This window comes from Dermacentor andersoni, chromosome 1 (assembly GCF_023375885.2).
Source record: "Dermacentor andersoni chromosome 1, qqDerAnde1_hic_scaffold, whole genome shotgun sequence".
In the NCBI taxonomy this organism is placed as follows: Eukaryota; Metazoa; Arthropoda; class Arachnida; order Ixodida; family Ixodidae; genus Dermacentor; species Dermacentor andersoni.
The window spans coordinates 175,951,006-175,968,733 of record NC_092814.1 but is presented as its reverse complement, the minus strand read 5'-3'; the positions used below and the strand labels follow the sequence as shown (position 1 = coordinate 175,968,733).

The window sequence follows — 17,728 nt, the reverse complement described above, 5'->3', positions numbered from 1 at the left end:
CTGGCTGATGCGCCAACCTACAATGGGTGGAAAGGAAAAAAAAGAAAGATGAAGCGGGGAACAAGTGAACATCTACATGAAAACCGTGGACATGCCTCACATTGTGCATGTCAGTGCCATGCATTATGTGCCCCATCGGAAACAAATTTTTTGCCATCTGTAACTTTCTAATAACACTCCTCCTGGCATAGTCATCACAACATCACTGTTAACCTGGGCTGTGTTAACGTGAGCAATCATTGCTACAGAGTGCCAGGCCGGCCAGGTTTTCAGGGGTCAGCATCACAACTCCAAAGAATAAAATGAGTGGTGGAACAAGCATTACATCAACAATCACTTGCAAGCTTTTAGCTAGGCATGATGAAAGGTATCATTGTTTTGCCCTGTGATTCTTTGTGTCATTTTTGTTTTATAGTCATCCCCACTGTCACCTGTCACTTGTTTGATTTTTAGTGTATTGTCTACTTGTCCTTGCTCAGATTTTTTATTTACTGAATGTGATCGTGGCCTCTTGTCTTTTTGCAGAGTGAACCAGTTCAATTTCGTGTGTATAAATCACTCAAAGTGTGGTCACTGTATGCGGACTTGGAGGAAAGTTTTGGGACATTTAAGGTAAGTTTCTGTGTTTAATTAATTTTACCTGAGAATGGCAAAAATGCACATACAATGCACATACCTTTTGTATTGCAATACAGTGAACTCTCTTTAAATGGAACCTCAAGGTTCCAGGAAAATTGGTTCTGATTATCAGGAGTTCCATTTACTGAGAGACAAAGCTGAATACAATTGCATGAATACAAAACCAACCAACCATGAGCATGGCATTGAGTTTAAACGGCAGTTCCATTTAAGCGATTTCCGTTTATCGAGATTCCACCGTATTATTATGTTGCTTATAATTCTACTAGCATTATCTCTCTCTCTCTCTCTCTTTTATAGGCAAATTACACCTATTAACACATTTACTTCCACAGCCGGCAATTCGCTGTCTGTGATGGCCAAGTAGTTGTTTTGGGTTTTGTACATTAGATGGACATATTCGTCTACACTTTTAGCAAGAGTTGTTTGTGAAACAATGGAAAGCTTCCTACTCGCCAGACTCCTCTCTGTTGTCGTTGCCGGTGCAACCAGAGTACCAGGCTCGGATAAAAGCATGCAGGCTTCCGAGTGGGCTCATTTTTTTCAGCACATACCATCAAAAACTGTGAAACAGAACCATTCGATGCTGTGCTCAGTTTTCAGGGGCCAGTGCAAAATTCCAAAAAGCATTCTGAGTGCAAAAAATACAGAAGTGCACTCTGCGTTCCTGACTGCTTTAAACTTTTTTGTGCTCACTTTCTGTTTTTTTTTTTTTTTTTTTTATTGTGGGCATTTATAAGCTATACTTTGTCATCTGTACATGATGATCATCATCATGTGGGGTTCATATGGGGTTCTTCTTCATCACTTGTGGGGCTCGCTCTTGTGTGATCCGTGCTTTGGGCGTGGGCGGTTCGCCGCATCTCCGATGCGTAATAAACGTCGTGATAACTGCTGCATCACAAGTGGTGGAGTGTGCTTTACGGTCCTTCGTCCTCTGACTCCCCGCTGGACCTCCTGGAGCTTCGATCAGGTCGCCGATTGTGCCAGCTGTCCGCCAGTATGTCGCAGGACGAGCCAACGGGCACTTCTACTTCAACCATCTCGGGCTCGGCTACCCCAGCCTCTTCGTATTGGATTATCAGTGGGCACCAGCGTGATCCCCATCTGTTTGCTGGACTTTGTGGTGAAGACGTCGAGTATTAGTTGGACGACTACGACCAAGCGAGTTCGGCTAAACGTTGGGACGACGCGTCCAAGCTACGTCACGTCGCCTTTTATCTCACAGGAGTAGCGAAGACTTGGTTTTTCAACCTTGAGGTTGATTTCACGAACTGGAGTGCTTTCAAACAGCAGCTCCGCCAAATCTTCGGCACACCGGCTGTTCGTTCCGCCCTTGCAAAAAAAGACGCTCGACACTCGAAAGCAACAACTTGGGGAATCTTATACCTCGTACATCGAGGATGTGCTTGCTCTTTGTCGACGCGTGAACACGGCCATGACCGAATCAGACAGGGTTCGCCATATCCTCAAAGGCATCGGAGCGGTCGCTTTCAATGCCTTAGCCATCAAGAACCCCGCTACCGTCACTGATATCGTCGCTACCTGCCAGCGCCTCGACGAACTCGAATCAGTACGGTTGCAGCCAGACACCACTGCAACCACTACCGCCGACGACCCCACGTTACGAGCAATGATCCGCGCAATAATTCGCGAAGAGCTACAGTATCTTGGCTTCGTCGCAGGGCCTATGCCTTCTCATGTATCAGATACCAATCTGCGAGACATTGTCAAGGAGGAATTGGCGTCTATGGCTGGCGCAGCGTACACTGACCCTCTAACCCCTCGGGCCCCACCAACGTACGCACAAGTAACTGCCGTTACTCTAGTTATCGTTCCACCGATGCCTCAAAAACCAACGCCGGCCCACATGGCTTCCCTGACTACCAGCGCACCAACCCAAACCAGCTATCCGCAGTGGCGTCCTCCTCGTCTCATCTGCTACTACTGCGACTATCGTGGCCATATGGCACATTTTTGCCGCAAGCGCCAGCAAGACGAGCGTCGTGGATATGACGCATACGAACGGGATGACTTTTCGCCCGGAGCTACCATCCAACGTCTAGGGAGCCTGCATGACCAACGCCGTCCTTATGCTCCACCGCGCGGCCGCTCTCCATCACCTACTGTAGCCTCTGAGACGGTTCCGACGTATCGTACTGCGAGACGCCGCTCGCCATCACCCCTTCACCGCTCTACGTCCCCACTTCGACCTGCTTCTCAATTCGCCGAGCGTCGTCCCGAAAACTGAATTATGCAGCTTTTGGAGGAAAAGCTGCATCAAACGACAGGACAGAAATTCCTCCATCGCGTCCATACAATATGATATTGGTTATAGTAGAAGGCGTACAAGTCGAAGCTTTGATAGACACTGGTGCTAGTGTTTCAATTATTCACCGTGCATTGTGTTCGCGACTCCGGAAAGTTACGACCCTCTATGATGGACCTACGCTACTCGCTGCTCAAGGGGCCGCCATTCGACCTATCGCCATGTGCACTGCTCGTATTTCCATTGACTGACTTCTGCATTACGTGCAATTTGCAGTGCTAAGTTCGTGTGCCCAGCAGCTCATATTGGGATGGGATTTTCTTTCTACGGTCTCTGCCTCCATCTGCTGCGGGCAACGCGTTCTCCACATGACTGACACGACCTATTCACTTCATGTAGATGACGCACCACTTCACTTGCTTGCTGCAGAAGATACCGCGCTACCACCTCGCCATCAAAGCATTGTTACTATAACGTCTGATTTCATTGACTGCGGCGACGTGCTCGTATTACCATCCGCACGCTGTCTCGCAAGAAGGATAGCCTTTGCATCAGGGCTGGTACAGTTTGATCATGGCTCTGCACTTCTCTGCGTTACAAACCCGACATCCGAAAAGATTCTCATCCCTAAAGGCAGTACTGTACATTGGCTTGCGCCACTGAATCGGAGTCTATCTGTTGTTTCCTTTAAAGTAGCTTCCTCTGAAATTCCTTGCACTGGACAGACCGCATCTCCTTCAGTTCTTGCAGCTGCCATCAGTTCTGACCTGACACCTTCGCAGTCACAACAGTTGCTTGCTTTGCTCCAAAAACATGAAGCTTCGTTTGATGCGCATTCATCTTTGTTGGGAAAAACTTCGATTACGACGCATCGGATAGAGACAGATGGCACATCTATCGTGCGCCGTAGACCGTATCGCGTATCGCTAGCCAAAAGGAAAGTCATTGACAAGAACGTCACCGACATGCTCCAACGGAACATAATACGCCCCTCTGCTAGCCCTTGGTCATCCCCCGTTGTTTCGGTTCGTAAAAAAGACTGCTCTGTTCGATTTTGTATCGACTACCGAGCACTTAACAAGATCACACGCAAGGACGTATACCGTATGCCGCGAATAGACGATGCTTTGGATTCCCTGCAGGGTGCCGAGTACTTCTCCAGTCTTGATCTGCGTTCTGGCTGCTGGCAGATACCTATGCATGAGGACGATAAAGAGAAAACAGGGTTTTCGACACCAGATGGGCTCTAAGAGTTTAATGTCATGCCTTTCGGCCTCTGCAACGCGCCCGCAACATTCGAGCGCATGATTGACACCGTTCTTCGTTGCCCGAAGTGGAAGACTTGCTTGTGCTATCTGGACGATATTGTTGTTTTCTCGTCAACCTTCTCTCAGCACCTGAAACGTCTGGATGAAGTTCTCACGTGCCTTGCCAACGCTGGACTTCAGCTAAACACCAAGAAATGCCATTTTGCGAGCAAGACAATCAAGGTATTAGGTCACATTGTGAGCAAAGATGGCATTCGTCCAGAACCTGTCATGGTTTCGGCAGTTCGGCACTTCCCTCGTCCCGAAAAGACCAAAGATTTGCACAGTTTCCTAGGCCTCGCTTCCTATTTTCACCGATTCATACGAGACTTCGCCTCAATAGCGTCACCTCTGCACAAATTACTGGGTTCTAATGTTCCCTTTGTGTGGTCTCCCAAATGTGAATCAGCGTTCGCCCATCTAAAGCGCACTCTCACATCTGAACCAGTACTTCGCCATTTTGATGAAGCTGCTCCTACCCTCCTGCATACGGATGCTAGTGGTCACGGCATTGGTGGCATTCTCCTACAGCGAGACGACACTTTAGGTGAGAGGGTCGTCACGTACGCAAGTCGCGTTCTCACAAACGCCGACAAGAATTACACCATCACGGAGCAGGAATGCCTAGCTATCGTTTGGTCTGTGCAGAAGTTTCGACCTTATCTTCACGGCCGCCATTTCGCCATAGTTACAGACCATCATGCATTATGCTGGCTTTCGACGCTAAAGAACTTGTCTGGACGACTTGGTCGGTGGATCCTTCGTCTGCAAGAATACGACTTTACTATTACCTACAAGTGCGGAAAAAAACACCAGGATGCAGACGCGCTTTCTCGCTGTCCGCTTCCTATGACACCAAGGAATGGACCTCCAACTATCATCTGTGAAAAGCTTACGCACGACCCCTCTTCACATGCTTTCTCGTTGGCCACTGTAGAGGAGATGCCTACACACGACAACAGATTTTTCCAATCTCAGCAACTTGCAGACTCTTACTGTCGGCGCATCATAGACCACCTTCAAGGAGCTTCGCGCCCGCCTAACGCCCGCCTTCGTCGACAGCTGACGCAATTTAAGATTGACAACCGCGTCCTGTACCGTCATGTCTATCACCCTGACGGTCAACGCTGGGTTCCTGTCCTGCCACGCTCTCTACGTGCTCATGTCCTGCATGCTTCTCACGACGACATGACTGCTGGTCACCTTGGTTTCCAGAAAACCTATGACCGTATCAAAGGTTGCTTCTACTGGCCTGGCTTGTCCGCCAGTGTAGCAAGGTATGTGGCTTCCTGCGCCCTATGTCAGCGTCGAAAGCTCCCTACATCAGCTCCAAGCGGACAACTGCAACCGGTTCCGTGTCCGTCGCAACCATTTGAAGTCGTTGGCATTGACCTGTATGGTCCTCTTCCTGTGACTCTCACCGGTAAACGATGGCTTGTGACAGCCGTTGACCACTTGACACGCTACGCCGAAACAGCTTGTGTGAGTTCTGCCTCAGCGGCTGAAGTTGCTGCATTCGTACTTCAAGCCTTAATACTGCGTCACGGTGCTCCTCGCGTCTTCCTGAGCGACCGTGGAAAAGCATTCCTCTCGCAACTAGTAGACGAAGTACTCAGAGCCTCCGGAACCACCCACAAGACTACCTCCAGTTACCATCCGCAAACTAACGGCCTAACGGAGCGATTTCATCGCACGCTATCCGACATGCTAGCTATGTACATCGAACCAGATCACAGAAACTGGGACGCAATTTTGCCATTCGTGACTTTTGCGTACAATACCGCCGTTCAACGCACGACTGGTTACTCGCCGCTTTACCTTGTCTATGGTCGTTCACCCTCTTCCTGCCTTGACGTCTCTTTCTTCGCGCCAACTGTCGATCGATGCCCATCCTCCTGTGAAAAATATGTGTCCCGCATTCTGCGTTGTCGCCAGCTCGCCCACATCAACACTGAAGCACGGCAACAGGACCGCAAGCAGCATTACGACGCCTCTCACCGCGTCGTGTGTTTCCGCCCTGGTGAGGAAGTGCTGCTCTGGACACCAGTTCGTACTCCTGGCTTGTGTGACAAGTTTCAGCTTCGGTTCATCAGCCCCTACAAAGTCTTGGAGCAGACCTCTCTGGTTAATTATCGCGTGGCACCAGTTATTGTTCCAAATGACCGCCGCTGCCGCGCTGCTGAGGTTGTGCACGTTTCCCGTATGAAGCCTTTCACGAGGCGTTCGCCGCCCCTTTGAATTGCGGCCAGGATGGCCGCTCTCCTGCGAGGGGGCATTAGTGGGGGCATTTATAAGCTATACTTTGTCATCTGTACATGATCATCATCATGTGGGGTTCATATGGGGTTCTTCTTCATCACTTGTGGGGCTCGCTCTTGTGTGATCCTTGCTTTGGGCGTGGTCGGTTCGCCGCATCTCCGACACGTAATAAACGTCGTGATAACTGCTGCATCACAATATATTTGATGCAGAAGCCTTTTGTAAACAAATTAAGTCATTCATTTTGTAAGTGCAATGTGTCCAGTATATTTTAGCGCAATTTTCTTTCAACGCGGAACACGCCCAATGAAGCAGAAAAATGCGCCACGGAATACCAGGCATGGCAGAGTGCCGTACGGGCGGAAGCGAAGGGGTTCATCCATTTTCTTAACTTAGGCTCCAGGTCCGAAAGTACTCGACACTGACAATAGCCTTCTTATTTGATGAAAATGTCTATCCCTTAATTAAATGAGATCTTTGGATGTAGAAATAGGAAGAAGTGGCAAGGAGCCAAGTCAGGTGAATTGGGGAGAACAGGACAGCCAGCAATCAAACTTTCATTTGTAAATTTTTGCCATTGCAACTGCAGAGGTATGAGCAGGGTGTCTACCAACCGGGAAAACCGGGAATTTTCAGGGATTTTGTGTAGTCTCGAAAAACTCAGGGAATTTGTGCCTCTATCAGGGAAAATTAGCCGTGATTGTATTGAAAAGGTCGAAAGTCGCGGTAATGCTAGCTCGAGCAACAGACAGGAATCGTAATTAATCATCTTTGACACCCTATGGTTGGCTGGAGGAGTTGCCAGTGTATAGTCAACGACCGACTTTCCGGATGCCCGATAATTTGGTTGGCTTCGCGGCACGACCATGTACCCCATCGAGTCAATAAATCAGAACGTCTCAAATTTCAGACGCAAGAAACGTTCCCCGTCCGATTTTCTTGACTTTTTGCCGTGACCGCAGGTCCGAAACAGCATTAATCAAACCCACCACCGCTGCCGTTTTGATTACCTCGCCGCCTCGAATCGGCGCTCTCGCACGCAGATCCGCTGGCAGCCGTAGCCACCACTGCGGCAACGCTCGACCTAGCTGCTTCTACGTTCGCTATTTACCTTCTTGCCATTGGGTGCCGTGTTTTTCTTTGAAAGAATTCGCTGCTGTCAGCAATGGCACTCACTCCGCCTTTGTGGTTCTCACGACTGGCTTAGAAGCTTGAAAAGCACGGTGCGTTGCATAATGCTGGTTCCCGAAAGTCAGCTTCGCCTCGGTACAGAAATGTTACTTGGTGAAGCATACCCAAAAGTATTGCAGTGAAGCATAACAAGCGTTGGAAGGGGAAACTGCCACGGGAGACAGTATGTATTCCTTAATTATACACGCGCGCACCCGGTATCTCTTGTGACAGCACGACCACCGATATGCCTAATACGTGTGCCTACGCGCCTTCAGAGCGTTTTCGAATGTGCCTGTGGCGCACAGTCCGAATGTGGCGCGAGGAGGACATGCACAGAATGTGCACAATCCGAACGAGTGGCTGGAGGAGGACATGAATAGAAAGGACCTACGCATTGAGGAATGAACGGGCAAGGGAGCGTGCTGGCACCGTTTTGAAGGAGCTTGAGCTCAAAAAACAGTGTTGGCTGATGCCGAGATGCAGGTGTCCCTCATCAAAACTAAAATAAACTCTTTAAAGCAGTGAAACACAACACTGAAGCCTCGTGCGCGGGCTGAGAGTATGTCAGGACAGTTGAGGTTGACTTACGAGCTGTAGAGTGAGCATCTCAATTGTGAAAAAGTTCAGGCCTCATACCACTGAGCTCGCTGTCAGTTGATTGAAATGGCTCATATTCGAAAATATTAGCTTCTGTATACATCTCCTTTTCATTCGTATTTGAGAATGTCCGACTCGATTTGCAATTTCTTTCGAAGACATTCTATTTGCTGTGCATTTTACTAACCCCTCCCTTCTGTTCTTTTTTTGAATAACATAAACACTACTCCTTAGTATTCAAATTGGATTAAGTTTTTTTTTTTTTTTTTTCATATGCTTACTAGAGAGTGACAGCATCAAGCGATATGGTTTCAGCCTGTCTTGACATAAAACATAGTTCTGCATCACTCAGGGAATTTTGCAAAGGCACTCAGGGAAAACCTGGAAAACTCTGGGAATTTAGAAATGTCAACTTTGTAGACACCCTGATGAGCTGGTGTGTCGTCATGATGGAAGATGACTTTTTTTTTTGCTGTGCACCTATCTTAGTTTGCTCACAGCACCTTACTTAAACTCTTCAGAAGTGTTGCATATTGCTACATGCATGTTGCTTGTATTTTTGGGACAATGCATGCGGGCCCCTCGACGAAGAAGGCTAACTACTCCTTGGTCTGGAGCTGTCAGCTGAATTTCCCGCACTGCAGTTGTTTTGTAAATATACCTTATAAATAGCCTTCAGTGGTTAATCCTTCGTTTGCGTAACATTTTGTTGGAGGTCGGCATTCCCCGTCCTTGCCACGGAGCTCCGCAGCAGCTGCACTGTCCAGCTTTCCACCATGGCTCCTGATCAAGACACCTTGTCTGCATCTACACCTGTAACTCCAAGAACAACATACATCACAGTTACTAATCTCCACGATCCTGGAGTATTCTCCGGCCAAGATAATGTTGACGTTGACGACTGGCTCAGCATGCAAGATCGTGTTAGCCAGAACAACCGTTAGAACGCTACTATAATGCTAACGAGTGTGATAAAGTCGAGCCCACTTATAGCAATATTCAAGTGCCACGAAAATTCCATTGTTATAACCGATAATTGTTATAACAGGGTTGCATGAAAGCATCAAAATACAGGGATGGCAAAGCTGATGTGAGAAAACTATTATGGTGAGGAGGCCAGTGCCCCTCCCCACCACCTTCCTCCGTCTGGCTCTTGATTGTGTTCACTCGTTTAACTACTTCCTGGGCACGCCGATCACATGTAACAAGGTACGGCTGTCGGCGTTAAAGGATGGCACTGCTATAACAATTGCAAAGAGGGGTTACGGGTGACAAACAATATGCGAGCACCACCGAGGCATCGCTTTGGTGGCCCCAAAAGGGGCCTTTTAAAAAATGTGAGAAGGTTGCCGCAGCAGCCTGTCAGCTTAAGAAATCTAGAAGGAACATTAAGGCAAGATTGCCACAAGCATCTCACCATGTACTTCTCACTGGCTAGCATGAGAAAACTCTTATGTCCGTCAGCCTTGCGTGCTTTACGCAAAGCTTGCCGACATTCTTCTCCAAGGCATCCAGGTGTTCCACGTAGTGCAGTGAAAGGTTCCTCGCGAAAACAAAGCCCTGGAGGATCTGAATCATCTGCCGGGCCTCCTGTGAGGACAACCTTGAGGCAGCCTGCCCTACCACATCATCGCTGCCATCGTCACTGTCGCTATCCAATGCAAGGACGTTCACAACGATCGCCTCATTGGTTAAAAGCACTTAGTTTCGAAATCTGTAGCCGTGCGCTTTCTTTTCACTGGCAACGTCATGCATTGCCAATGATCAGCGGGCAGATAAGCCATCTTCCGTTTCGGCAGTGAGTCAAACGAGCCTGCGAAACCACCTGGCCAGAAATGATTTCGACGTAACCAACAAAGTCGAATGCGAGCGATTAGGCTGTTTGCAGAACTGCGCTGAATGAGGTGTCAGCCATATAATAAAGAACCAACTTTATGCAACCTGCAGCAATCAACATGTAAGCAATCTGGGAGCAGCACAGTTCGTGCGGTCCATTCGTGTTTCGGAGGGTGGCACAGCGTAGAGCTATGGGCGCAGCCCATTTGTGTTCGAAGGGGTGGAAGGGCAACGGTAGAGAGGCGCGCGGAGAAGGCTGGAAAATGAGCACGTGGCGGCTGTTGGAGCAGCAGGCCATTGTGCAACAGCTCGAATTTCTTGTTTTCTTTTTTTTCTTTTCAAGGATTTCAAATTTCAATACCTTTCAGCTCGGACACTTTCACCCAATGCATGGTACACGGGCGTTCCTGCATTTCGCCCCCATATCGATCTGCTACTGCCGCGGCCAGGATTTGATCCCATGACCTCAACGTGCAAGTTATATGTCATGACATTTCGAAAACAACGCAGCTATCTACGGTTTCATATATGTATCAAGCTCCAATGCTTTTTGTGAAATGTTCATACCAGACTCCACAGGAAAAAGTTATTGAAATCGAACATTTCGATAAGCAGGTACAGGAGCACTGAAATAGTAAAAGATACTCGGCCCAGTACGTCAGTCCTATCACAAGTTTTTGTACAAATGGCACTTTGTAGATATGGACTAAGCTGCTCATAGGCTGGTATAAATCTGTATTTGAGAGAATACCTCGCATGATATGCTGGCACGGAGTCCGACACAAATGTCGGGCTCCTCTTGGTTCACGGCACCAAGTAGCTGAAAATTCGTTTTCGGACCTGCTTATTATCGGAGAAAAATAACTAATATTTGTTTTTCCATTATCCCCACCTGGTCATATATATATATATATATATATATATATATATATATATATTAGAGGAAAATCCTGTATATTCTAGCTTTGTTGCCCTCGGCCTACCTAAAAAAGTGTGCAACTACACGAATGAATTAAGTTAAAGCTTTATGCCTCAAAATTCAGTCAGGTTTCTACTGCTCAATTTACTTCGTTGTACTGTTATACAAAGGACAAAAAAGAGAGACTGGCACACATGTACGCAAAGCACATTGAGCACATGTGTGTCAGTCTCTCTTTCTTGCTCTTTCTGCAACAGTATAGCGCAGTAAACAGAACGATGTTACACTAACGAGCCCCAGTCAAAGCCTTATTGAACGTTATTTCGAGTACATTGGACGTGAACATTTGTGGTGGTCCACTACTTCACCAGGAACAAGGGCATCTGCCACTGTTCTGAAACACTGTTCTGAAATGTCATCTCACATATACTTTTGGTTGGATGGTCAGGAGTCACAGCACCCACTATGCATGAAGCTTTTCTCTCTCTCTTCAAGGCACCTGTGCAAGCTCCTGCATGCTGAAGTTTGGAGACTGGTGCGAATTTTCCACCTCTATATATGGACAGAATGTGCATCGACGCTGCCGGAGAAATCCGCACAGTATATGTGCAGGTACTTTGTGACTTCAGTGGAAGCCAGGAATGAGGGCACATGCCATGTGGAAAGTAATATTTAAAACTTTACCAAGGAGAGAAAACAAAAGTGAATGACCAAAAATCGGTGAACCTAGCCAATATGAATGTTCCGGATTTTGTGCACGCTGTATTACACAAGTGACCTAAGTTTGTGGCTCAGCCACAGCCAAAACCTGTAGAACCGGTGAAAATGGTACCTAATATTGCAAACAGGCTGCCAGATAATGAGAAGGAAGTTTGCATATCTTAGGGCATTACGTGTGTAAAGAACAGCATGGGCAGGAAACAAAGAAACGTCATCACACCAGCTGTTAAATTTCTAAAAGAACAAGACTTAAGACTGCTGATGTTGGACAAAAGTGGCACATTCGTCATAATTTATGATGCAGAATACAAAAGCGAACTTAAGAAGTAATGTATAAACATTCTCAAGAAGTACACCACCCTGACCAAAAAAGACTTGTAGCAACAAAGAAAAAAAACCATGCGACAATGTGAGTAAGCCGGGTTGGGAAAATAAGCAAAACAAATAAAGCTACTACAAAGGTAACACAACATCCATTCTCCGTGAAGACCCATAAGGAAAGACACCCTTTCCGTTGGATCGTTGAAGACAGGGACACCTGGCAGCATGTTCTGGCGACGTTTCTGCAGCAACAACTTTCCATGCTTTCTTTGGATGACCCATTTCACGTCCACAACTCAGTTGCACACATGTGTGTCTGTCTCTTTTTTTGTTCTTTGCACAACAGTATAGAGCAGTAAACAACTATGTCATACCAACTACCCCTAGTCGAAGCCTTGTCAAATACGTTCTTTATTTCTGGAAATCCTCGGCGCACGCACACACACACGCAGTCTGCGTTCCGTCCTGCCGCACCACATGCGGCTTGCTCCGCCGATTACTTCACTCACTCAGTTCGTTGTCGCACGCCCCCCACATGCCGACCGCGCACCACACGCCTTCACTCTTCTCCCTGCCTGCCACACACAGTTACCTACCGTCCCGTGCCTGCTACTTTACACAGTTGCCTACCGTCTCGTGCCTACAACTCTGCGCCACCTGGCGTCGGCCTGGTACCCTCACAGATCCCCCTGCTTTTATCCTGTGAAGAGGGATTCCAAAGCACATGATAAGGGCTCAGCTGGTCTGCATTAGCAAGGCCTTTCTGTTTCCCTGTAGCCGGGTCTCTGAGTCTCTAGGTATTGCGTCCACTGTGTGCAGTCGCTCTGAATGGCCATGTGCGTCGAGGGGCAAATTTCGCTGTGAATCCAATGGCTGCCTTACTTAGCGGGTGCGTGTCCCGGAGAACCAAGTCTCCAACCTGGAAGATAGCTGGAGTGCGCTTTTTGTTGTAATACTTTGCCTGGCTGGCTTTTGACAAAGTTTGGTGGTCCTGTGCAAAGGCCCAGGCATCTCGAAGGTACACATCCAGTTCAGCAGCTAGGGCATAAGGCGCAGAATGGGGCACCTTGGTGCCAGCTGCCTGATTGTGATGGCTCCATGGGTTCCGTAGTTCTCGCCCATAGCACAAGAAGGCAGGCGTAAAGCCGGTAACTACACTTTCAGACGTGCGCATTGCAAACGCCACTTCAGGCAGTCTTTTGTCCCAGTCCCTGTGAGAAGTGCAGTAGCCCACCAGGCATTGTTTAACCGTTGTGTTATGGTGTTCCAAAGTCTGTCCTGCTGGTCTGTATGGGACTGTGTTTCTCTCCTTGATTCCCCAGTGCTGGAGAATGCCTTTCCACAGTTTGCTTACAAATGGTTTGCTATTGTCGCTAGAGATGGAGCTAGGCACACGTTGCTGGCAAAAAACATACATCATTTTATTGATGATCAATTTGGAGGTAGGTGCACGTAATTGGAAAAGCTCCACGAACTTCGTGAACTTGTCCAGCACCACCAGGATGTACTTGTGGCGCCGAGGGGTTGTGGGCAGTGGCCGAATAAGGTCCACACTTAGCTGCTGCATTGGGTGGGTGGCCCATGAACTGTCCATTAGTCCTTTTAGTTTTTGCCTGTGAGGTTTGAAAGCCTGGCACTGCTGGCAGCTGCGGATGTAACAGGAGATATCAGAGTGGATACCGAGCCATGGAAACCGGCTCTTCACACGTTTCCAAGTTTTAAAAAGGCCTAAATGCCCACTTAGGACCACTTGGTGGTCATGATCCATTTTCAGTGCCATGTCTTGTAAGTGTTGGGGAAGCCAGGCGACCTTATGTTCACCGACCGTGTACATAAGGATACCATTGTTCGAGATTTCGCTGTCATCAGCTAGGTCCTGTACCCTCTTGGACTCTTTAGCGTCACCAGGTAGAGGGCCAGTATTGCAGCAGCACCGGATCCTTGTGTTGTTCCAACTGGAACTTTGCAGTGTTGGTTAGTGGGGACACACCAGTCACGTCAACAGGGGCTGCTAGTTCAAAACAAATGGTTTGTTGTGGCTCTTGCACTTCGATTGGAAACCAGTCCTCGGCCAAACAAGGCTGAGCAGATTCAGCAGCAGTGATGGGGCACCTGCTTAGTGCATCCGCTGGGATGTTGGCCCGTCCTTTACGATGCCTTATGGTACACTTGAACCCTTGTAATCTCAACACCTAACGTTGCACTCTGCACGATGTCTGCTCAGTTGTAAACATCCAAGCCAATGATGCATGGTCACAATGCCCCTCAAATGATGTGAACTCTACATACGCTCGGAATCTACATACGCTTGGAACCACAGCGAGGCGTTCCCATTCTTGGACAGTATAGTTCTTTTCAGCAGCGCTGAGGGTCCTGCTTATAAATGACACAGGCCTACTTTCACCTTCGACTTCCTGCAACAACACTGCCGAGATGCCAGTGCCACTGGCATCTGTTTCAATCACAAAGGGCCTGTTCAGGTCAGGCAATACCACAGCCACCTCTCCTGCCAGCGTTAGCCTCAGAGTCTCGAATGCTGTCTGTTGCTCGGAACCCAAACCCAATGGGCTCCTTTCTTGAGGAAGGCTTTCAGGGGTCTGGCTTTGTCAGAAAACCAGGGGATAAAATTTCTGTAGTATCCCACAAGGCTCAAAAACATCTGGAGCTCCTTGACTGTTTTAGAGCATGGGAACTCTGCAACCGCTCGCATCTTGTCCGGGTGAGGATGACATTTGCCTGGAGAGATTACATGTCCAAGGAACTTTAATGCCTGTTCACAGCATGTAAGTTGGCTGGGTCTGATTGTCAGACCTGCCGAGCCAATTCTTCGCAGTACCTCATTGATATGTTGTAGGTGGTCCTCAAAAGTTTCTGAGTAAATGAGCACATCATCAAGAAATGCCATGCAGTAGTTGTGTTTTATGCCTTCAAACACTTTGTCCATGAGAGTCTGAAATGTTGCCGGTCCACCTGCTACCCCAAATGGCATTCGTTTAAATTGAAACACTCCTCTGTGGCACAGGAATGAAGTGTTCGGTACATCTTTGGGGGCAACCGACACTTGAAAAAAGCCCTGAGCAAGGTCGAGGGTCGTGAACCACCTAGCGCGGCCGAGCTGAGCCAGTACCCAGTCTGTGCGGGGCATGGGATATACTGGCATAGTCGTGATTGCATTTGGGGGTCTGTAGTCGACCACAAGGTGATATCCTCCAGTTTTCTTCTTTACTAATACAGGGCACTGGCCCAGCGACTGGAGCAGGGCTCAATGAGTTCTTGGTCCAGCAAATCTTGGATACGCCCATCAAGAATTTTTCTCTTTTGGCTATTAACCGGGCGCAGCTGATGTCTAACTGGTGGGTGACTGCCTGTGTCTATTTTGTGAACCACCAGGGACGTGCAACCTTGCAGAGTGGTAAAAATATAGTTGTGGTCTGCAAGGATGTTATTAAGTTCCTGCTCCTGCTCCTCCCGACTCCTCCCGACTCCTCCCGACTCCTGCTTCTCCTTTTCTAGACTACACTCGCCACTCTCAGTGGTATTGTGGCATACATCCTTCACATCTGCGAAAAGTGCCTGTAGAAAGCTGGCCACGTTTTCATCAGGCTCTTGACCTTGCTTATCGCATTACAACGCTGTCTGACAGACTGACAGGGGTCTGTGTCTAGCATCCGACGCACATGGCTGCTTCGGTGCCTTTTTAAATTTGACGAGCCCATATGGGTCAGAGTGCAGTGACCATCTACCAAGGTTCATGTGGTGAGAAATACCTTCCACCTCAAGAAAATACCAACCGAGGACAACGTCATGACACAGCTCTGACAAAAGAAGAAAATGCTGCTTTCTGGACCCACCTTGCCAATGAATACAACAGCGAACCGATTCTGCAGTTTGTGACCAGCCCTGAACAAGCCTCAGGGTTTGTGTTTCTTACCTGAAGGTGGCTCCCGCGAACTTAGCAGCTGCGATGGCACGGCTACCTATTAAGCTTGCGCTTGCTCCTGTGTCCATGAGTGCATTAAGGACACTGTTACCAATCAACAGTTCAAGCAGTGGTTCTTTATTTCCGGCTGTTGCGAGCACTTGCAGGGACGTCACGTAGCCGTCAGCCAGAGAAGCGGCTATGCTCATCCATTTCCCGGGCAATCTGCTTGTAGGTGTTCCGGGGAATTGCAGTGAATACAGCGGGGTTGGCGGCTCAAATCGCGGGATACCTTGCGTTGCTTGAAACCCGAAGTTCTTGAATCCCGAGTTGTTGCAGTACCGAATTGTAGTTGCCCGGTGTGTTTGGCGCGCGAGCAAACGGCACAGGTAAGGGGTTCCACTCCGGGACTCCAGCGTGAAGCATCGTTGACTGCGGACATTAAGAAGCCGAAAATGCCAAGGTTGCAGCTGCCACTCTCTTTGCTGGGACGGGAGGGTTTGGTTGGGCGTTGCAGTGGTGTGCGGAGATGAATAGACGAAGGCCAAATCAGCTGCTGCTTGTGCAGTATGTGGCGGTGTTCCATGATAGGGCCGGCCACCTTCGTCATTTCTTGCGGGTTTGCGAAGCTAATGCTGGCTGCTAGGTCTTGGAATGTCGGATGCATTTGTCCCCGCACGCGTACCACCTTTTTGGCATATGAAACAAGCTTCGCTATACTGTCATAGTATTTGGCAATGACGTGAACGAACTGCTTGAGGTTTTCTGCCGGATGCTGAGTGCGTTGATCTAGCTCTGGTTTTAGTTTACACTTTTAGTCAGCGGTGGTAAACTCCGCCGTAAATTTGGACGTGAAGGACTGCCAGTCGGGGTAGAGTGGCAGGTAGAGCAGCAAGTTGGGATAGTTGGTGGATGTTCATGTTGTAAAAAGGGGGTATTTCACTAAAGACACATGGACAACAGAAGTAGAAATGGACAGGACAGATTGTTACTTATGCATTGATAATGCTTGGTGGACGGATAATGCTTAAGCATTTACAAACACTGTTCTGAAATGTCTTCTCACATATACTTTTAATTGATGGTCAGCAGTCACAGCACCCACTATGCATGCAGCTTTTCTCTCGCTCTTATTTTTCACATGGCATATGATGTACCATGCTTACGGCGATGCCTATGATATCAGCTATGCACCTTGAATGCTATGCTATGCCATGCACCTTCAATTGTTCATCTTCTGTGGCTATGAAATTTATATTTCTAATCACTTCTGGTGTGGTGGCCTCATCTGCGTGTTCCACACTAGGGGTTCCACTTTGTTGCTTTGTGGCAATGTATTAAAATCATTAATCCAAAAGTAAACTGTCTTTCATAGATAGGTGCGGAGGTCCCATTTTTTTCAACGTGATTATTCTGTTCATGTGCTCTTGTATATGTTTCTACCTGGGTGCATTAATTTTGCTTTTCATGCTTTGAGTTCAGGAGTATCTTAGTGAGAGCAAAATGCTTGTGAAATCTGCCAGAGTTGCAGCTTGGAGCATTTACGGGGCAAAGCCGAACAGCAAGCACCATATTAAATATTACAGCTCCAAAGAGATCAGGGATTGACAAAGCACTTTTGTAGGCTGTATGGAAGAAATCAGCTGGAGCAACCTATTTGTTTTACCCAGTATATGTTCTGAAGTAAATACGTAATAGTACAGTAGACTTCTGTTAAATTGACTACAATCAGTTCAATTTTTTGGTTTAGTCAATCCCGAGTGATGGTC

The 17,728-nt window shown here is 48.0% G+C and overlaps 1 protein-coding gene across 2 annotated transcripts in view; it reads left to right on the top strand.

Annotated features, from left to right (window-relative positions):
• Nucleotides 1-17,728, top strand: part of fand (Pre-mRNA-splicing factor SYF1 fand) — a 127,822-nt gene that overhangs the window by 65,635 nt on the left and 44,459 nt on the right. For both annotated transcript variants that reach the window (XM_050195065.3, XM_050195064.3), the window contains one exon: nucleotides 526-612. In XM_050195065.3, coding sequence (XP_050051022.2) covers nucleotides 526-612 — 87 coding nt within the window. The remainder of the gene's footprint in view (nucleotides 1-525; nucleotides 613-17,728) is intronic.